General features: G+C 44.6%; 2 protein-coding genes across 5 annotated transcripts in view; both read right to left on the reverse strand.

Moving 5' to 3' along the window:
* eml1 (EMAP like 1) overlaps positions 1-7,092 on the reverse strand; it is a 39,666-nt gene extending 32,574 nt beyond the window's left edge. For all 4 annotated transcript variants that reach the window (XM_078089949.1, XM_078089948.1, XM_078089944.1 and 1 more), the window contains exon 1: positions 5,659-7,092. In XM_078089949.1, the coding sequence (XP_077946075.1) occupies positions 5,659-5,686 (28 nt within the window). In that variant the 5' untranslated portion in view covers positions 5,687-7,092. The remainder of the gene's footprint in view (positions 1-5,658) is intronic.
* Positions 7,093-13,466: 6,374 nt separating this feature from the next.
* On the reverse strand, positions 13,467-22,257 carry pkdccb (protein kinase domain containing, cytoplasmic b). Its single transcript, XM_040200161.2, has 7 exons — positions 21,379-22,257; positions 20,508-20,630; positions 18,700-18,971; positions 18,290-18,369; positions 17,875-17,982; positions 14,850-15,026; positions 13,467-14,463 (listed from the first exon to the last, which is right to left on the reverse strand). Exons 1-7 carry the CDS (start codon positions 22,003-22,005, stop codon positions 14,312-14,314), a joined length of 1,539 nt encoding a protein of 512 aa, XP_040056095.2. The 5' UTR covers positions 22,006-22,257; the 3' UTR covers positions 13,467-14,311.
* Positions 22,258-22,819: the final 562 nt, after the last annotated feature.

Raw genomic sequence — 22,819 nt, forward strand, 5'->3', positions numbered from 1 at the left:
ATCTACTGCAGTTATAATGTGAGTTAGATTATGTGCATAGTTTGAAAACCTGTCCTACTTCTTCTTTTAATCCTCAGTATATTTTTATTTTTAATACTCAAATTTTCCAAATTTCCTTATTCAGAGCATTACCATTATTACATTTGTTATATCTCCCACCTTTGGCTTTGGTCAGTTAAAAGAAGATTAATTCTCAAGGTGCGACATCTCATCTCATCTCAGCAGCATGTCACCTATCACCTACACGGCCAGGAGAGTCGCGAAGAGACGTAATACTTTCTGACTGAGTGAGGTTCACACCTTTGAATACCTTTCTGGACAGGAGATGGAGATCGAATGTGAGAGGTGAGACTAAATCAAACGAGTGACAAAATCAAATGTCAATTTGAATACACACACATACTTATCAGATGCATGGAGTCCAGATGAAGACCCATATTGTGACACTTAATTATGAAGTCTGGCACCTTCACTTTCCTAAAGTCTCTTGGAACACAAAACCAGTTCAGAACAGAACCTGAAGCCACATTTAGAGTATTCATCATGAAAAAATAGGAATGCTTTACCTGGTTGAATTCATTAGAGTCCTGGTTACAATAAACCACAATCCACTTAAAAACCATAACTTCAGCCAGTGGGGCAAGAGCAAAAATATTCCATGCAAATTGCTCTAGAACTTTTGCACTGGGTCGGACAAAAGTTCCACATTTTTTCCATACTATATGTATGAACTTTCAGTACAAAACCCACTAAGCCATCAAAGCAAAAAAATCATAAAGTTGTCTCACCTTTGTTGATTTTAATACTGTTGGTTTTTGAGCCAATCAAAAATCTTGAATGTCATCTGATGCTCTACCCGTTCTTTCGGGCTTGGGGAAGCTGTCAATCATTTGCGTGTCACTTCCGTCGTATTCAGACGAATCAGTAGAGTTGGTCGAATGACACTCGGGTACGATTGGATACAAATAGACAAAATATTTCATGAGTTTGTAGACTTGTTATCACGGGTGTGCCATTTTCAAGCAGAGGCCAAAAAATAGTCACTGTTGGATCAGGTTAAGATGCCTAATCCTGATAAGCCTAATCTATAGTAGGAGACATCCTTACGTACTGCGGGTGCGTGATTTCAGCCGATGTTAAAGGAAACAATCTATGGTCTACCACAGGCAAAATCCCAAGTAGAATCTCTGCTGGTGAAAGCTCTCATCGCCATAAATTATCTGGAGGAAATGTGACCTACTTTCCGTTGGGGAGAAGCCAACAGACTGATATCTGATGTCTCGTTCACAGAAAAGCAGAAGCTGCATCAGGCGGAATATGATGGAAGGACCCTGATATCAACGCAGAGGTCGGATTCAAACCCAACAAATGATTCATGTTTTGTACGTTTTTTTTCTTAACATCAAGATACAACAGAGAATCAAGGCTACAGGACGAAAGCAAATAGCACGTTAGCTACTCACTAAATCACACTCGTGTTTTGGACCACACAGCTAACAGCATTTCCAAATAAATGTAACCATTCGGGAAAACTGGGTCATCCTTTGTGTTTTAGTGCCGTCTTAAAGTCGAGGCATCTAAGCTTATTATGCATGTGAGAATCCCCAGAAAGAATCCAAAGGCCAAAATGTTTAAATTTTAATGAAAGAGGTTGTAGTAATATATTTTTCAATTCTCAATTAGGAATAATAATTCGTTTTTAAGATGTCCTTCTAGTAAGAACATTGTATGGGTAAAAATAATATGATTTACAGCTTGAAAATAATCTGAAAATACATCTACAGGCATTTAAGGATAATTAGAGCGATTGGTTTTGGTGTGAATGATAGCGAAAGTGTCTCTGGCTTTAAAAGGAAGTATTATCCCCTGTAATTCTCCGTGGATGTCTCATCAAGGAGACAGACAGAGACGGAACTGTTGACGAGGAGCATCTGCTTCTGTAAAACGCTCCTAATCCCGAGGCTGTGGAGCAGCGTTCCGTGTCCTCCTCCCATTCCTCTGTTCTGTGATGTGAAGTTTAACTCCGGCACTCGATCACCCAAACCACTACTTGTGTAGCACAGGAAAATACTTTCACTCTCTGTAGCCTTAAAATCTGAAAAAAGTTGCAGAATAATTACTCTCTGTCATTGAAAAGAACGTTTACTCCACTAAGATGAAATAAATACTCAGCCAGCTCTGTCCAACGGAAAAGGAACGTTTGGGGACTCTGAAATGACTTATAACTGTTACTGTTTTTTTACTTAAAAAAACGAACAAACCAATGACGTTATTTCCCCAAATAATAAGGGGTCTGTTAATAGTTCAAATTCAATGCTTATTGAATAAGCTGACAGTGTTTTCCTACGTGTCACCTTTTGAAATAAAGTGAACCTTTAGTTGCAATTTGGAGTGAGCCAACATAGGCTCCTATTCATTTGAGGATTTCTTTTAAATCACAAATGTAAACGTAGGATCAGACCCAGTGGTTTGTATACAGTATGTGACCTATATGAGCATATATGAGCATTCCACCAAAAGCGGTTCCCACGCACAGCACTTCATCTTCAAAATGGGCTTTTAGAAATGCCATATTCACCTTTTACCGAACTGCCAAAGTCTGGTCTGCTTTATGTATACAGCCAAGAATCCCACAAATGGCAACAAGGGATTTACCTGCTGTAGAAGAACTCTTAGAAGACATCTTTTGATGGACAATAACGGGAAAAAATTAATAGCAAGAAAGGCAATAGAAGTGGGCTCCTTCTTCCAGGCAGGGGTGGGCGGACATGCAATGACTATTGTACATGTGCAGAGAGCAGGATCATCATTTCAGTGAGCACACAAGAGATAAGCAGGCGGGCAAGAAGAAAAAGCAGATGGACAGAAAGCGGAACCGTCTGTCTGACACGTGTGCCAGTAAAGGGGACCTACATTATTATCCAGCAGTAAAGTGTGACATTTATAACATTGTACGGTGGGAATGTAGCTCGAGCCTTTCTGCGTCAACCTGACTGCCTTTGTGACCTCGCCGTGACACTAATGATGCCACGGATGTGAGTCACAAACCACACGGACTTCTCTGCATCTCATCTATATGTTAATGATGCATAACGTGGATGCAGAAGTACCATAGTATATAGTATAAAAGACAGACGCTGTGTACGGTCAGCTGCACCTTGCAGGTCAGTGGGAGACGTTGCAATTTGTCACTCATCTGCGGAAATAGTCCATTTATCTGAAGGGTGGCTCCTAAATCACCTTATGACTACCATGAAAATCCAGCACAGCTGTGGTGTGGTAAATGTACACGTACTGTGTATCTCAGAGGGCGCAGGGCTGTGTTCTCCCAAGCGACGACAACATTAATCACATCTGACTTGGCCACTGAAACATCCATGTACACCCTTCCCCCATTTCCTGTGCAAACAAGCGCTCCGCTCTACTCTTTCCCTCCACACACAGATGCACAGTACACACACACACTGTTAGCATTTATCTCATTATTTTTGCTTCATTGTTCAACTGGCCCCGCATCAAACATTTCTTCCTACGCTTGCTTGGCTCTCCTCTGTTTCTTGCAAAGTCACAGCGACTCAGATCCCCGATCGATGCGTAGCCCAGAATAAACTCGGCCGAGGGAATCTGGCGCTTGCTGCAGAGTTCCCTCTGATGCATGTGTGTGTGTGTGTGTGTTGTGTGGAGGTCCGACTGCTCCCTGTGTGTCTCACGTGCACACACAGAACGACAGGTGACTGTGCTCAAACCTGTGTGTCAAATGACCCATTTCCAACCAGTCGGTTAGCGCGTCGGTTTAACATCAGCAAAGCTACTTGTCCTTAATTTCAGGGCACAGATGGAACGCTGACGTCAGCGGGCCACGATACCGTCTTCATCTGCATTCCTGGACACACTCCCTCTGTACACGCACACACACACACACACACACACACACACACACACACACACACACACACACACACACACACACACACACACACACACACACACATTCAAGTCTCCATTTACAGACTCTATGTTGCATGTGGAGGGAAATGGACTCCAAATGGAAATATGACTCCACCCTACCCTCTATCTTCCTTACTCCCCGTCCATTTGACTTCTTGTGTAATCTCTGATGTAGTCCGGACTCTTTTTTTCCGTTTTAACTTCCCAATTTTCATGACCCTGTGCCTTGACCCCATTATGAGGACCACCATTAATAAAATGGGCTGATACCGCCACCTGTAGGACATATGCTGAACTGTTTCTATGCATTTTCAGGAAACTCACACTTAAAGAATGCTCACTTTGGTACTGTAACAGTAAAATGAATCTCTGGCAAACAAATAAAATGATGAATAGATAATAACTGAATTACCATTTAGCAGCTTCAGTATCAGGCTCCTGGTATTGTGGATACTGGCTCACTGTCGTAAGACACCAACTACACAAACATCTGTTGGTGCAGTTTGTTACGGTTGTTTAGACCTTCATCTTTAACTAAATAAAAAATATTCAGAATTTGCCCTTTGATACATTATGTTAGATTGAATAGTTTGCACTGTTTTATACAGATTAATCGAGCAGCAGTTAAATTCTGGTTTAACTGCTGGTTAACATTGTGGGCATACATGTGGCGTAAGGGTGGAAGCGGTAGAAGCATTTTATCACTTTTATCTGAGGCGTTTCAGGGCCAAAAAGTGATTGACAGGGATTTGGTTTTCAAATGATTGATGTTATTTCTTGGCAAATTCTTGAATCCTGATATGATAGATAATGCGGTCAGCTGCCTATCAAATGAAATAACAAAGATCTTGGCAGTTGTTGCCAAGTGGTTGAGGTTTTACTGCTGAGTCCTGTTGATTAATCTGAGAAGGGAATCGTGGACATAGACTGAGCCGCAGAGGAAACAGGAAAGAGGAGATGAAAGGACAAGGACGGATGAGATAAAGGAAGGAGGCAAGAGGCTGAAATGAGAGAGCGAGTGAGACAAGTGAACAGGGGGTTTCTATTTATAACTGATTGTTTCTGTTGGTCTGTCAGTCGACGGTAGTAAACGGTATAATCTTCTCCTTCAGCTGAGCTGTATTTGTGGGAAGTGACTCTTTACTTAATGCTTAACCACACACACACACACACACACACACACCGTGGAGACATTCACAAGCATACACAAGCAGACCACTGCACATACACACAGAACATCTTTACGCCATGTGTCCCCATCAACCTTGGACCAGCCGGGTCACACGCGGGGCTGTGTTTCATTTCAAATCTTCTTTTCCCCACTTGAACAGATTGTCTTCAGACCGGCGTCCACAAGAAGCTTTCCCTCTCCTGTCCTTGCTTCTTTCCATATCTCTGATCAAAAGGTCCTGCAGTCCGTCTGCATTGTTTTCATGTACCCAGGGGGGGGAATTCACTCCCAAGTTTCCATATAAGGGCCCAAAAACTAAACCAGCTCCTCTTTGCAGCTGAATACTTGCAGGGTGAGCTGTCCCAGTGAAGGGCTTGGACTAACACGCGATGGTCCGCGAGAGACCCCCCCCCCCCCCCCCCCCCTTTCCTCAAACATACACACAAATCCAAACAACATGCTCAGACATACACCTTGTATATCTCTCGTGAAAGCAGATGTATGCACAAGAGTACACGCTCGTGAGTGTTCTTGCTCACCCCCGGGCGGCTCCTCGCAGTTTGACATGGCCAGAAGAGGATCGGGATAGTGTCTTCTTTCGGCAGCCTGCGGCGTCTCCTCAGTATCTTTTAGGCTCCCTCCTCTCCCTCTGTTCAGATGAGTTACTTTAGTTTCTATCTCCTTGTCGTCCCCCTCGTCCCCCCTCTCTCTCTCTCTCTCCCTCTCTCAACAATCTGACCAGTGGCCAGTGGATGTGCCAATCAAGCGTCGCACACCAAGCCATTGGATTCTAAATTTGTAACTAACTGTCCTCCCTGGATTCTGTTTCTGCCGGATATGACAGGCCTTCTTAGGTGTGATTCATTTACATCCCATATTTCTACAACAAACAGCTCACCGTTAGAACATGAGAAATACAACCTGCAACAACGCAAGAAGGTGGTTCACAAACGCACCGCAAGATGTCCTTTTTCCCCGTGTAATTTCCTCCTTATCCTTTGAGCCTGTAACGTGAAAAAGTTTCAGTGAACTTCTTATTATGAGAGACAGGTGGGTCAAAACCCTGGCATTCTTCAAGAAGAACTCTCTTTCGGCTGTAGTAACGTTTGTGTCCTGCTTGGGGCGCCTGTAGCTCAGTGAATCGTAGCTCACTCACTTTAGGAGAAATCCTTTGTTTTCTTCAGTCCCAGTCAAGTTGCCTGGATTCATAAACATTTCCATGGTCAAGTGAATCTGTACTCATTCTGACAGCCACATGTAATCTCTATGGTCTGTTTTAATTCTAATAAATAGGCCCGAGGCCACGTAGCAGTTGCATTTGCTTCCAATTTCCACCAAACACAGACGGACAGGCGGGCGAGCATAAAACCAGACGGAAAGAAAGTTCCCTGTTCTCTGGTGTACGAGACGAGAAGTCAAGACATGAAGGAGAATCCACGGAGGAGAGAACACGGGGAACCGAAAACGACATCCAGAGAGCAGACGAAGGGAACGTGTCGGCCAGACGCTTCACAGCGCTCCACAGATTACTGGCCCACTTGAGCGCACAAAAAGTTCCCCCTGAACACACTTAACGCTGCTGCAGCTTTTTTATTAAGCTCCTCGTCAACCTTTCCAAACCCCTCATTCCTGAATTACTTTTCCAGCTTGCTCGGTTGACCCTTTGTCACTTGACTGGAAGGATTACCGCCGGGGCGAGGTCTAGCATGTGACTCAGGGGGGGGGTCCGGCTGGAAGACTTGTAACCGGGTCACTGAGGTTAGCGTTTAAGTGCCGGCGACGAGGGTTATCTGCAACACGTTGAGGGAACACGGGGGATGAGAGCTCGTAGGGGTTTCGTCCGCTGTTATCTGTGCCCCCCCCCCGAGCTGTCAGTGTCCACCCCCGACTCAACACAGCAGCGCAGCCTTCACACCGGGACGAGCTTTGATGTTTGATCGCCGGCTCTTGTTTGCCGAGGAGCTGCAAGGCCTTTTCGCAAACGTAACCTAAACCTTCACCCCGTTAAAGACCCCTCGACCCCTCTCACTCTGGTAAACAGAAAGGGGGCCATCCTCTGCCGTAGTGGTCACATGCAATTACTTCGGCTGAGGTAATACACCCCAGATTGTCCAAAATGGTGCGCAAATTATGCTTAATGAGATTGTCGAGGGGTTTATTATGTGTTTCAGGAGTGATCTTGCATTTGCTATAAACAATGTAGTTTACCTTCACACAAGATAACGGTTATTAGAAAAATTGAGGCTGAAGCACCTAATTTTTGCCAGTTGCGTACACTTATCCTGTTTACAATACCATGATTGATAGAATGGTAACAAACACCAAAAACCTGTTGCAAACTACATACAGATTCTATGGCAATAGGCCATTTAAACAGTTTAACAGTAGACTAGAGGTCCTCTGCTCTCGGTCTGAGTGAGAAATGCAGGAATTGTACCAAAGAAAGTCTGTTACCACATTTAACATTTGGCTCTGTTAACTCCATGCTTGCACGGTCGGCCAACTTCTCCAAAAACACATAAAATCAAACATATTAATTGAATCAATAGAGCAGAAGATTAAATTTACTCAAGAAAATACAGTTATATATAGTTATTGAAGGGACTGAATCGTGTCAACATCAAAGTATCAGTCAAGACTGCGCTGTAATTTGTCCAGAAACCAAATGGATGGTGACCGTCTGTAATTTGTAATAACAAAGCGAGCGTGGTGTGTTTTTTATGTGGCACTGATATCGCTGTGTGTACAGTCCCCAAAGTGCATCTCATTCGACACACACACACACACACACACACACACACACCTAGAGGGTGACCCCTTCTAAAATGTTCCCCTTTCTCTTCACTCCATCTCTCTTCATCACTGTTTCTGTCAACCTCTTTGACCCCTCTCTCTTTCTACAGATGTTTTTCTTTCTCTCCCTTGTGTCAGTCTCTCAACAAGTTGCCTCCACTTTCTTCCGTTGACATCCACAACCCGCCTTAACTTCCTGATGGGTAAACGGGAAGGCACTATCTGAACGCTCCCTACTCCCTCTAAGGTAACATAGACGAGGCTACTGTTTACTAAGCTGTCTGGTTTACATTCTGTTCATACAGAAAGTTCTATATTAATGGAAACATGACTTTACTGTAATGTGTTTTCTTTCATATCCACAGGTAAATGTTTCCATTGCACACTCTATTAATATTACTAATATTACTATTAGTTTTAGATGTTGATTCTCGGTTTGCCAAAATGATCAATGTGACGTAAACCAACATGCAATGTCGCATATTAAGCACCATATGCGATTTATGGTTTCCATGAGTTTTAGTTTTAGTTTTATGATAGATCACCATTAAAAAAAGGAGAAATTAAAAAAACTTTTTTTAAAGTATATTTCATTTTTCCAACCAGGTTTTGATCAAATTTCAATTTATTGAGTAAAACCTGAAGAATGAATGATTAATTTAACATAAGAGGTTAAAAATGTAAACATGTGCCATTTGCGCCATCTCAATTCAAATAACAGTAACAATGCGCTCTCCTCAGACACAATATATCTACATTATTTACACAGCTTAATTAAGATGAGTGAAAAGGCCTCTGGCATATACTTTAACAGGTTTATGTTAACGGCCCTCCCATGGCAGGAGCAGTTGTGTGTGCAGGTACTAATGAACTCTTAATAGTGCTAAATCTAACAGCCTCTGAATGATTCCACTAACTGTTTTATGGCTGTGTGGGCAGAGCCCTAATTGGGGACTTGTGGCAGAGAGAATCTCCTCACAGCTTCCCCGGGTTCAACTGCCTGCACGATGCAGCTGAACCTGCACTGATTACAAGGCACTGCTCTATACGGTCTCTATCAGACTGAAATGCGTTGTGCCAAAGAAGAGAGAACACAACTATCAGTTAATCATCTTTGTGTCTCTGTGGCGTTCATGATTTTTAATCATACAGAAATGTGGTAACGCGTGTGGATGCCCACATTAAGACTGTATACATAATACTGTATATTTACAAATATAAAATAGAAAGATAAATGCTTTTTTCCTCTTCTCATACAGTTGTATATCTGCATATGTCTGTTAAATGTTGGTCAATTTAATGTCCAGAATTCAGTGCAGCATATAGGCTAACCCTGTTTGAAGGAATTGTAAAAACCTTTCATTTCGGTTTTATAATTATTCTTCCTAAATGCAATGAACTGCATGTAATTGTGTGACTCAGAGGGGGAGCGGGGGTTGGGGGGGGTGGGGGGGTCGTGGTGTATTTCCGGTTAAGGATTAACTGTAAAAGAGGGAAGTCTTCCTGCTGGGGGCAGCGGTCCCCCGCCGAGAAATGGCCGAGGTGTGACGGAGGGGATTCCAGAGCATGCAACAAAAGGCAGCAGCTTGGAGTCGAAAAAGCAGTTTTAGTCACACACACACACACACACACACACACACACACACACACACACACACACACACACACACACACACACACACACACACAGTTCCTGGTCCTCGGCAGCGCTGCCCTCAGGTCTTAGCCAGTTGAAAGACAAGGGAAACTCCAGATGCTTCACAGCAGTTGCGGGCTGTGACTCTGAAAGAAGACGGGGTCAGTGGAAGGAGGACACCGATGGAGGGTTGAAGCTATGTATGGAGCGGAATTTAACAGCAGCGGCGGCCGCAATTAATAGTAGAACTGTGGAGGTTTTGGCTTTTAAAACCAATGAGGGGGGGGGGGCGGCAGCCAGCAACGGTGGGGGGTGGGTGGGGGGCGAAAGGAGGTTCCTCTCTGTATGATGGATGGACTGGTGAGGAAGAAAGGTGGGGGGGTGGGTGGGGAGGTTCAAAAGAAAAATGACCCAGACTGCTGCTGAGCTGTAGTGGGAGGGAATGCAGGGCAGCAGAACATGTGGAGATCTCATAACCGAGGAGGGGGTTTGCAATACCACGATAGTGAGACTAGCCAAACACAGACTTTCAGTGGGGGGGAAAAAAAAACACCTAAATAAATAAATACATTCAACAAAGCTTTCTAAGCCTTCACTTATTGCAGTCTGGACGCTGCAGTAATCAGCTGCACAATATGAACAGGAAACTGCAGTGGGTCCATGTAGATGTCACTGGATACGACGCAGAGCTGTTACACCTTTCAAGATGCCTCTGCGGCTTTAGCGGTTGGCATAAACCTTTTGACTGGGGTTAACTTTAGGGCTTTTAAAACATGATCCAGCCAACCCAACCCCCCTCCTCCTCCCGTTACCCCTCTTACCACAGACAGCCAGAAATGAAAACCTCTCCTCACACACACCTACCCGCTCTCTTTCCTTCGGGGGCCTGCTAAAGCCATTATGGCTCTAAAGGAGATCGTATCAGCTTCAGGCAGACAAGCAAATAGTTAGTTAAGCAGTTAGATATACAGACAACGACCCGCAAACTAAGAAGCCTCTGTGCCCGGGACGGGCCCGGCTAAATGTCTGGCTACTCTTCAGAGGCTCTCAGGTGTGACCGGCGGGCCGCGGCCAAGGCGGCAGACAGGCACAGGAGTGTTCTGTGAGCCTGGAGTCAATGAATATCTGCTCTATCTCTCCCGTCACAGGCCGCATGTACGCTCCGAGCAACTTAAACACTAAGCAGATCTTCTTTCCTGCAGAACTGTGCCAGCTTTCACTGAGCTAATGCATATTTTTAGGCTGAGCAAAGGTCAAGCATTTAGCCAAAGACCTGCTTAACACGTCATTTCTACCGGCAACTGTGGTTTGTTACATCTGATGGCTAACTTTGCATTTGAATCAAAGACTTAAGCCAGACCACAAATGCGTAGAAACGGGGTTTTAAGAGAGGAGGTTGGAGGCTTTTGGTTCTCAGGCTCATACTCATACATGTCTTTCTCGCTGCACTAAACACTGTTACATGGGTTGAGCCTCGACCCTACAGAAGGGACCCCTAATGTCTCCCGCCCTGCTCTCGCTTGCGCACACACAAACTCTTACCTAGAATCGCTGATGGCTTGTTTTCATGAACATATATTATTTCCAGATGGAGGTCATGAATAAAACCCGACGGAAACATGTCGGGTGAAACTGGAAACTTAAAAAAACAAAAGTGCAGGGATACGAAGCTGGGTGAAAAAAAAACACTCTCTCCTCCCCCGCTCAATCGCTGAACCTTAAAAAATAAAAATGAAAGACCAACTTGTCAATTACACGGTTAAAAACTGAGGACCAGTGAACCACACGTGACCACGGGGAGAGCAGGACCACATGATGGTTTCAAAAGTTTCACCAAGATGCAAAAATTGAAAAACATCCACAGCCAAAAAAAAAGAAAGAAAGAGACTTTCATGAGAAAACAGTTCAACTTTCAAACCTCGTCACATATTTCCAGCTAAATAAACAAAGTCAGAGGAAAGAAAGGGAATAACTTGAGTCTCAACTGAGAATACAAAAGCTGTGCTGTGAATTCCTCCACTGAAACAACCACAGATTCTGATGCCTATGACTCACCAACCACTCAAACATGAAGAAAGAAGTGTTGTTAAACTGGGAATACAAACTAGATGTAACACAATAAAAACAGTCGGTGCTTTGCATTTGTTTCAGAACATTTGATCCTAAACAGGCAATGCTATAAAAATGCAGCATCACGACAAACCAGTCAGACATTTCCTTCAGCAACGAGCGGCACATTTTAATAAGGTAAAGCGTATTACTATCATCTGGAAAAACATCTTTTTGCGTTTAACCGTTGACTCGTTACTTGCATCTGGATACTTACGAAACTAAACTAACTAAATAGTTTGACATTATGGAAAAAAAGTCGTTGCAAATGATCATTAAATGTGTTCTGCTCTTTGTCAAGCTTGTGTGAGATCAAACCAACACACCTTATGTTATGCTAAGCTAAGCAGCTAGCTTAGCTAAGCAGCTAGCTTAGCTTAGTTTAGCATAACGGCTGGAAATTGTGCTAAGCTGACAAAATGCTTAACAGTTTTACTTTTACCACTTTCCATTTATTCAGAATGACTACAGGTCATCGACTGCCCTGCTCTGCGTCTGATTGGCCAGTTCTCTAAACCTTTGTTTATTTGTTAGTGAGGAAAAAGATATCGGTGAAAGTCCCTCGGAGCCAGAATGGGACGAGCTTGTCCCTGGCATGCTGGGGTCAAAGACATTGCTGCTGACTGCACAGGCATGAAAGGGGTATCAGTATTCCCATCTAACGCTCAGCAAGAATGTAAATAAGCATACCTCCCGAACTAGTCCTTTGCACGTACAGTGTGGACGTTAGCGGCCATCTGTAGTTCTTTCACTAAAAAGGTTTTAAGACTATTTACCACAGATCAGGTGAAGCAAACATTTTCTAGGGGTATTATTTACTCGCCCTCCAACCAGTCTCTCTAGTTCGTCCTGCCGTGTCGGTGCAGAGAGATCTGGGTGGTTTGTTCTCATCTAATCTGACTCAGACTTCTTATCTCCACAATCAGACTCTAATCAGCCAGCTTTGTCCAGACAACAAGGGGCCAACATGAGGTAAAGAGGAGCCGGAGGCCTACCCGGTGTCTCGGCCATAAAAGTTTCATTTGTAGACAAGACGCGCCCTTTCAAGTCAGCAGTGCTGGTACAGATGAACGGAAAATTAGTCATTACATTCACAAATATGTTTTTCTGTCAAAACAACTAGTTTATGCATCAGTTGGGATTTCTTCAACGTGATTTCCAGCCCAACATCCACAGGAAAATATGTGAAATATGAGTGTGGGATGACCTTTAACAAAATGATCTGGCTCCTATCAGGACACTGGTATTTGGTCTGCTCATTCTCTCCCACCCGACTCCGTGGCTGCTACAAGCGCCGACTACAAATCCTTCAGCCGGCCGCCCCCTCGGTCCTGCCCTTATCTCAACCTCCACCGGCTCCCCGTGGCAGCCACAGATGGCAAGCCCATTCGTGTGCAAACCGCAGATTGAGGTCTGATTGTCCTGATGGCTGCCTTTGTCTAAGTAATACCTCCTCTCTCACCATGACAAAGGGAAGGTAAGTAAGCTCATTTACACGTATCAATTAAGGCTCATAATGAGCTCAGCGTGACGCGGCATTAGAATGCATTCCTCGAGTAGTGTGCAAACTATAAGGAGCAGCGAAGGCTCCATTCAGATGGGCCGTAGATTGTAAACGTGGGGGCACGAGAGCAGATAAAGGATTTTTAAAAACACACAAAAAACAGGTCAGCATACACATGCAAGTTCCACCTCCCCCGCCTTTCACACACACACACACACAAACAAAGGTGATAATGAGAATTAAACAGGCTGTTAGGTAAAGCTAGGCTTAATGCAATTAAATCATCAGACAATGACGGCAAAAAGTAGAAACAACAAATTTATATAATTACAAAACTGTACAATTACGACAAGTGATGTATAAAAAAAAAAAAACACTGAAGTGAATAATTTTTCATTGAAAATAAAAGTTTCACCCACAAGGTGCACGTAAGCTAAAAATGCACAATCACGTAAGAACAATTACATTTTATTTGATCATATAAATATCTATGCAGTCAGCAAAATGAACTAAGTTTACAAAAGTATGTAAAAACAGACTGTACGGGAATGTTTTTTTTTTTTTTAATCCTTCTTACTCATTGTTAATGTGGAAATGCTTACATGGTTGTTGCCATCTAATACCACAGCGCAGCTAAGCCAGAGAACCATGAAAAACAGCCACAACCTCAGCGCATTAACATCAAAGTGTATTTGTATAAGAGCTTGTTTTCCTTTCTCGTCCTCGGGCTTCAAATGCTGAGCTGCAGCCGCTGTTCTTATTACCTCTTTGGCTTAAAAATCATTCGAGGGGGGGACCCCGGCCTCACAACGAAAGCCAACACACATGGCAAATAAAGGTAGAAAAAAAAGAAACATTGAAGGCACAAGGCTCTCCCTCCTTAATTGTACCTGAAGGGAAATCCCTTTAAATAGTAGCTGGCAGAGGCAGTGAGCTGGCAGGAAGATCAAACGGTCACTGAGCAGAAGCCCTATAAATACATCACATTCACTTGCCTCACTTCCAACGCCTCTTCACCTCGGCGCCTACGCTCGGGCCACTGCGCTCGCCCTGCAAAGCCCAGCGGCGTTAACACCAGGTTTGTTTTTTTTCCCGGTCTTAAGCGCCAACATCTTTTTGCGTGTCGTGTGTTTTTCGTCTGGACTCTCCCTCAGCGGCTCGGCCGAGGCTGGGTTCGTCCGTTGGGGTCCTCGCGTGCCACCGTTGCGTCTTCGAGAGCTTTGGCTTTCTTCACGTACACCTCCGACGTCCCATCGGGCACCAGATGACTGAAGCCGCTGCTGAAGGAGGCCAGGACCCGACCTGCACACCACGAGAAGGAAAAAAAAAAAAAAAAGAGCGAGAGGGGAGTGTTACACACATCTGCTTCTTCAATAATGTAGCATGTCTCGACTTGATATAGTTGATAACTGTATACATTTCAACATTTAAAAGCTTCATCGAAAGATTTAAAAGAGCAGCTGCTGACTATGTTGACTCAGCAGCCTTAGTGAGACATGATCTTGTGGGTAATTATACGTTTTTATCATAAAGGGTTTTCAGTATCTGGCTGACTTAATTTGTGTAATGAGTTCAGCAGATTAAAGTCAGCTGGAAAACACTCACAAGACCAGCAATTTGATTTTAAAATAAATAAACAACATCGGAGCAGCTTCCATGCAGCAGAAATGAAAGGAGGAGTGACTGACCCGTCCACGTCTTCCGTCCCGTCAGAGTGAAGCTGCTGCACTGAGAGTGGGAGTTACAGATGAACGCTGCCTCTCGGGCGCCGTGCACCGACAGCACGCAGCCCTGCTGGCTGTAGGACGGCCAGCAGCGGAACGCCGCGCTCCCAGAGGTCCCCATGCCTCGCATCACGGCGTAATCTAACCGCAGAGGACGAGAGGGTCACTTCAATGCACTGAAAGTCATTTTTAAAGCGTTAATGATCCTTGTGGGGAATCGAACGAGGAGAATACAGATGAGCAGCAGAGGAAACAGGTTGAAAGTGAAGATACATCATATTTTTCATGCAACAACAGAGCTTTTGTGACTTAAAAGGGATTCCTAAAATAAAATAGTTATGATTGACAGGTTTAAAAGTTAAAAGGTACATTACATCAATGATAACATCTGGTGGACATTAGCTGGCAGTAGTTTGTTCACCAAAGAAAGTTTGTTTCATCAAAATAGCTGTTTCAACATACCATTCTGTGTTGTAAGAAGTAACCTTTAGAGTGACCTTTTAACTGTTAACTGTTTAACTGCATTTCCGACTGTTTATGACAAATGCAACTAATAGTTATTTTTAGTTAATCTTCCAATTTTTTTTCTGAATTGTTTGGTTTTAAAAAGTGAAAGATCAAAAAAGTTCAAATACTTCTTTTGTCCATCCATAACCCCAATATGTTAAATCTACTCTGACTTGCATTAAAGATTGCCCACCGTTTTGAACATACTCTCTCTAATGAGCTGTTCCACACTAAAAACAAAATCTCCTCACTCCACTTTCCTCCCGCCTGAACAGTCATCATTCATCATCATAACTCTTTCAGTCGGACTTCATGTGGATCTGGTCTTAAATCATCTGCTACACATTAGTAGGAGCCACGAGAAAGAAGCCTGCACACACGTATGTGCGCACACACACACACACACACACACGCCAGAGCGGGACAAAAGCTGGGTCTGTGAGTCTGGACGGAGGAGGAACACTGTTACAAACTGTTAACCTTCCTAAATGGCAGGAGCTGGTGTGTGTGTGTGTGTGTGTGTGTGTGTGTGTGTGTGTGTGTGTGTGGAGGGGGGGGGGGGGGGGGGGGGGGGGATTATTAAGAGGAAAAGGACACGAGGATCTGCCTTCTGAGTTTGAGCAAAGGGAACAAGGAGAAGGAGTGTTACGAGGATCCTTCTGCGGGGAGGAAAAAGAGAAGAGGCCTGTTGGGGAGCTAAAGGCCTCAGCTGTTGAGACGGACGCGAATGAATATAAGCTCTCTGTGTTTGAAATGGGCGACGGGAAGACATCCGTCCTTTCTTATTTATATAAAGATTTATTTCCATCGCGCTACGAGTTCAGCCTTTTTTTTTTTTGCCCACAACTCATCTTCCAACAAAGCACAAATGCTCCCAGCTGTGAGAAAGTTACATCAACATTACCAATGAATTTCCACCCGTCAGCGATTTCAAATTAAAACTTGATGAGCACCATTCCTCCCACACACACACACACACACACACACACACACTCACACACTCAACGCGCCGTGTTCCCATTTGGCTTCTTTTATCAAACTTAGTTACGTCTTTGGCTGCAACTCTCTTCTTCCCCTTTTGGGGAGGGGATATTAATGAGCCCGTGTGTCTGTTAAAACACAACTCCTCTCAGCTTGTTGATTAATCATTTGCGGCAACAGTTGGACATTTTGAGTAACGTGCTCATTTGCGTTCTTGGGGGAGAATTAGACGTGAAGATTAATAGCACATGTCTGAGCACTAAATATAAAGCTTACATCAGAAGGTGGTGAGTTTTGCTTCGGAGAAAGACTGGAAACGGCTTGCGTGGGTATTGTCGAATGGTATAAAAATCCATTCAAAACTACCTTAAAAGTTCACCAATTAACACACAATGTCCCGCTTGTTTAATCAGTGCAATGTCCAAATTGTAAGAAAGACATTAAGCAGTTTGACAGGGGGTCATGGGATGCACCGTATCTTGGACTTACAGACAGCCAGTAAAGACATTGTGAAGAAGGAAGTATTTTCAATGGGTAACACAAAGGCGCTGCAGATTCTTTAACCGGCTGCTGGCGGAAGCTGCATATTTCCACACACTGTACGGGGGGGGGGGGGGGGGGGGGTGGTGTTAATCATCTCATCTTACTCTGCGCATTAAAACCGGATTACATAATGTTTGCAAACTTTGCCTCAACCCAAAAAAAACACCTCTATATTAACAAAAACCCACGATATAATCCCAAGATACACAGACGCTCTTATCACACACGATAAGCAGCAGCAGGGCCGGACTCTCGGCACCTCCTTGTTAAGCTACGACCCCACCCCCCCCCCCACCCCGGTGTCAAACTCAGCGCCCGGTCCTCTTTACGCAGAATCTGTGATTAAATTCACAAAGCGCTGCTATATAAACAGTCCAGCATCTGGGGGGGGGGACGGAAAATCTCACCACAGGAACGCAGCCAGTCATTCTGTTATTAATATTTCATAGAGAGGAATGGCGAGAGTGAGCGGAGGGGGGGGGGGGCTGCGGTGGAGAGAGCGAAGAGAAGGAAAGCGAAGGATTTCCACTTTTTGTGCTGACGAAACGTGTCTTTATAAGACTATTCTGCAAGTGTATCTTTTCTCTATGTAAATTATTTTAACGTTGGACAAGAAATCACTACATGACTACCATGAAAGGTTAAACAGAGCAGCTCTGCATAATACCAGCACTGTTGTTTTAAATGAACGCCGACTGCGCTTTCTGAGCTACAGACATGCTGAATTAATCCCACTTTGTTGGTCTTGTCCACTCATTCCAGCTGCCTAATAAACCTGTCAAAACAGCCTGTGTGGAGGAACCTCCCTCCCCCCTTAATTTAGTTTAAAGGATAAAAAAAAATGAAAACAGAGGTGTAGACTGTGCAAAAAGCCAAGTATTCTCTTCAGGAAGAATAGGGTCTACAACTGGGCCCCCTGCGCTTTATAAAAAGCAGCTTTCATTCCACTAGCGCTTACCTCCGATTATTGATGGAGGCAGGTTGTCCAGGTGCAGGCCAGACTTGTAGAGGAGGAGGATGTGTTCAAAGGCCTCCAGGGTTTGATTGATGTCAGCTTTCAGCTCCCCTGCACACACGCACTGGATTAAAATTGAGTAGAAGACCCAACTAACTGCAGTCATAAAAGTTATTCTATCCAATACGGATGATTTGTTCTTCCCTCGCTAGGCTTCTCCTGTCTAATCACAGTCGTGTCATCACAACAGATATTTTATTCATTACCATGTTACATGTCAGGAAGCATCTTGTCGAGCTCATTAAAAAATAAACTTATACACGAGGCATGTCATCACTCGACTGCAACGACGGAGTGATTGGCTCTCTGATCTCATGCGGTGAACGTCCCGTCGTGTCGAGACGTCTCTCGTCCTCACCTGTGGAGTTCATGATGTGGTCTACCAGGTGTGTGAAGCCAGGCGGGGCCTGGTGAGGCAGCAGGTAGGTGAAAAAATACCTGGGGCCAGACAAAGACGACTCAGTCGGTGAGACGGAAAGACAGACAAGCGCATAGTTCCAACAGAACATGACTTGTCTCACCCTGGTGTTAAAACAAACACAATCCATAAAGCTGTCCGTTTTCAAACAGAAAACGTCTTCTTTTTTTTTTTTTTCTTCCACTGAAGCTACCAATTATTCATCACACTTCAATCAAACTGCACATTTCCAGCTGCACGTGTTAACTATCAACAACGCCTGTATTAAAAGCAATCATCTACGCAGCCGCGCCGTCCGTCCATCCATCCATCACGCGTTTAACGCGCTGTAAAACTGTCACCTCTCTTACCTATAGGCGTTGTAAATGTTCCTCTTCTCATTCAGGCCCTCACACATTCCCCGTGCCGAGCACAGCACGGTGAAATTTCTGTGTGGAAACTGGAGGGTGCAGTCCGCGTGCGTCCGACAAGAGGTCTCAGCGGCGCTGGCGTCGTCCAGGTCCGTGAGCTTCAACTGGCCGGAAACTGTGACAAACTGCCGGGGCTGGAAGTCCAACAGGGCCACGGAGCCCAGCGGGGAATCGGACAGGAAGTGCAGGAGCCGCACCAGGTCCAGACACACCTGGGAGGAAATCGGACATGACAAAACCTGATCAGCTGGATTGATGACCGTTGTTTTTTTTTGGGAACTGCACGGGATTGCAGGGAAAAAGTAAAATATTGTCCTTGCAGCCCCCAAAACTATATAACAAGAAGTCCTTTATACGGGAAAAATGCAAAACATTAACTGCTTCCAACTTTTCAACGTGGGGATCTGCTAATATCCTGCATTTGCTTCAGGCTCTGGGAGCTTAAAGAGTAAATGACTCCTGCAGATGCTATTTTCATCATCATTCAATCTGAATACTTTATATCGATTTCCTTGTTCATAAAATGTAATTTCACAATCCCGAACCTCTAAGTAGTTTACTATCATGGAAGATTTGAAACAGCAAGAAATCAAATTGGAGAACCTGGAATATGGATTTTTTTTCCTTAGTAAAAAAGTGTTACATGGTGCAAAGAACAAACAAAAAAAAACAGTAATGAAAAAAAATGTCTTACTTGTAGCTTGAATAAGGGTTTAGTTTTTTGTGTTTTTAACAAATATTAGTGCTTCCTGCTACTTAAAATACTGGAATGACCAAAAAGGTCAAGCTAAAAGTGGAATTGTTTTTTCCTGAAAAATCGAAACCGCTAAAAATGGAAAAATATTTTAAAAAACACCAGCTGTACGAAAAGACACTGCTGAAGCCACATTTTCAAGCCATTTCCAGAGACTGCTTTTATAGTACTCTCTAAATCCTACAATAAAACTGAGGGAAAATAAGCAGGCTGCTAAAGGCAACACAAAAGCATTAGCCATGCACTGACGGAGCATGAAATGATTCTGTCACACTACAAACACAGCTCCAGTGTTGGGTAATGCTCAGAGTCTCTGGGACGTCACTTCGCTGGGATCGAAGCACTGTAATAACAGGGCTGGGCGAAACCGAACACCAGCGGATTACTGTAGCTTGCGCAGATGCAACCAAGCTGAAAGAGGCCGAGCAGCTTCAGGGGGGTATTATGAACGGCTATTTGGGTGATGCAGCAAAATGAGGCCCAGAGTTGAGATGATAGTGGCAGACTGTGATGTTACTTTTTGCTAATCCAAAAGTCTTTTCTTTTTGAAAAAAAATGTTCCCCATTCAAACGCTTCCATGCGCGAACACACAGACACACACACACACACACACACACACACACACACACACACTGGATCCCTGGAGTGCAAATTCAGCCTCTGTTGACTCCAACTGTGAGCATACCTGTGATGGGGGTTGACTAAAACTGTGTGTGTGTGTGTGTGTGTGTGTGTGTGTGTGTGATGACATTCCTAGCCTGCAGTGGATTAACTCCAGGACCCATCTCCATTCCCACCGCGGCCTGATCAAATACACCGGAGGGACAGATGTCGGAACCGCCAGGAGTTTCTAACGTCCGCCTCCCTCATCTTACACGCTCCTTCTCTCCTGACAAGAAAAGCGAAGGCTCGCACACGTAGGGCGCGCAAATGTGTGCTAGCGGTGGAGCGCGAAGAATAAACGGCAGAGTCTATCAGGATTAACGCGCTTACCCTGAATCTGTCCTCCCAGGGACTCTGGAGAAGCTGGATCATCTGGAGAGGATTCCCCTGCTCCAGAATGACCGTGACTCTTCCATCCTCTCCTCCTCTTCCTTCTGCACAGTGACCTTTGAGCTGTCAAAATGCAGAGTGAATGCAAATTAGTGAAAGTGAAGTAGAGCAACAAAAAAAACAATCAAGTTCATTATGATGGATTTTGCATTTTTACTAACAAGTTAAAGTGTCTGAAGGTTGTGGTCGTAGGAGGTATTTGGAGGACATGCCGTTTTCTCTGCACACTTGTGACAGTGAAATCACATCAGCCTGGAGGATAGTGTGCTCTTTACACGTGTCAAATTGTTTGAGCCGCTGGACACAGCGCTGTCACCCACCACCGCCGGAGAAACAAACTGGCCGGTTTAATTCAAAACTAGCTAAATTGGGCTGTAATGATTTGAGTGAATAAACTCTGTGGGGGTTTCAGATGTAACCGGGGATTGTAGAGGGGACAGAAGCACATTGTCTGCTCTCGCCAAACTGGACCCAAAAGGTCAGAAGAGGGTCAGTGAATTTAATTTAATTACATGGGAAGGTCCTGCAGAGCCAGTGAGGCCTTTCATCCAGTTCAGTGTGTTTGAGACAAAGGAGACGGAGCAGTGGGAAGGCCTACATGTATTATGGAAAACCTCTTGATAATAATAATAATATCAAATTATTAGCTCTTGCGTTTTGACGTAAGCAGCCTTTATGACGCTTTACTTTGCATTCACATATATTCCTCCTTATCTTGCTTCGTCATTTGGACAGTATGGGTATAACAACCATTTACAAAAGCCTTTAAATGAAGGAATTTACACAAAGCAGACAGAGGGAGCACCTTTACCTTAATGACGTTGGGATGCTGCAGCCTCTGTAACAGGACTATTTCTTTCTTCAGCTTGTAGGAAACAAGCTCTCGGCAGCCTCGAGGGTCTCTGAAATCCTCCACACACTTCCCCATGTCTATGCCCTGCTCATTGACGAGTTTCAACGCCACGGGCTGCCCGCCGGCTAGATTCACTTTGACAACCAGTTTTGTGTATCCCGACCCGAGGATCTCCACAGCCTGCATGTCCACCAGAGAGTCGCAGTCCATTTCATCCATGCGCGCTTTCCTGGAGCCATGCGCGATCTCATTCCACAGGCTGTAATCCAAAGTCGAGTCTTGTGTTTGGACATTGTGGAGAGAACGTGGGCTGTCCCCGGGTAGTCCGTTTTCATCCCCACCATCAACATGATAATCAGGTAAAAGCAGCGGAATGATTTCTTTTCGCCTCTCGCTGAGTTGGTGAATCAACGCCCCGCGGAGGGACGCAAACTCCTCCTCATCAGCAGCAACAGTCGCATTGGAAACGTAAGACACGGTCCCTCCAAACTGCTGCACGCTGCTGATCAAGAGTGACACCAGAATAGAGAGAACCACGAAAGCCAGGAGGGCAGCCGCGCGTAAAGAGTTGCCCATCCCGGCCATTGTGCGATCTTCGTGGCACGGCCTCCAGCTGAAAGGACGCCTCACGCTGCTCTGCTGCAGAAGTGATCGTCGGCTCCTTGTTTCCACCTCCCCGGGAACTCCCCCCCCGGAGGTGTGTCCTGCGCGCTCGTAACTTTACACCCGCTCAACAACCTCGCCGGAGAGCTCGACCTCATGTTGTCACATAACGCGCGCGTTAAGAAGTGCTCTGCGCAGCTGATTTTACGACAGCAATCAGCAGCGTAAGAAGAGCCGCGGCGGGAGAATATTAAACTGCATTTTTGGATTAAACAGAGAGAGAGAGAGAGAGAAACATTTTGAACTTAGATGTTGGTATTACATTTGAAATAAATGCATTTCAATATGCGTACTGGTTAATTTACAAAAAGTATGATTATAGTCTCATGTCATGTGATTTGTTATTATGGAGAGACAAAGTGGGACTGCAGTCACCTTCCGAATCTGTCCAGCAGGTGGCAGCAAAACCCCTTTTTGTCTTGACTTAAAAATGACCTCTTAAGGGTGGATTTGTTAACACAAGCGTTACAGTAACACAGCAGTGCTGTGTTACTGTGACAGCAGGTTTGCACAAGTCCACAGTACACTGCTCTTTGTGTCCACACGGTCCATTCCCATCTCCTGTTGTATCTTTATTATTCACCCAGCTGTGTTTGCTTCATTGAACCGAAGCTGCAAAAAAGCATTGGTAGAAATCTGCCACAGGAAATTACCATGGCTGTCACCTCGTAGGAGCCAGAAGCCAAACACCCTCTCTCCAGCCTCTCATTATGTTTCTGTGTGTGCATGTGTGTGT

Source organism: Gasterosteus aculeatus, chromosome 15 (genome assembly GCF_964276395.1).
Source record: "Gasterosteus aculeatus chromosome 15, fGasAcu3.hap1.1, whole genome shotgun sequence".
Classification (NCBI taxonomy): domain Eukaryota; kingdom Metazoa; phylum Chordata; class Actinopteri; order Perciformes; family Gasterosteidae; genus Gasterosteus; species Gasterosteus aculeatus.

Bases quoted from the DNA above. Each gene is read 5' to 3' on its own strand.
- pkdccb (XM_040200161.2), bottom strand. From the start codon at position 22,005: ATGGCCGGGATGGGCAACTCTTTACGCGCGGCTGCCCTCCTGGCTTTC. The intron at 20,631-21,378 runs GTAAAGGTGCTC...GCATTTTGACAG, and splicing joins AGCATCCCAACGTCATTAAG to CTCAAAGGTCACTGTGCAGA. The intron at 17,983-18,289 runs GTGAGGACGAGA...GCGTGTGTGCAG, and splicing joins CCACATCATGAACTCCACAG to GGGAGCTGAAAGCTGACATC.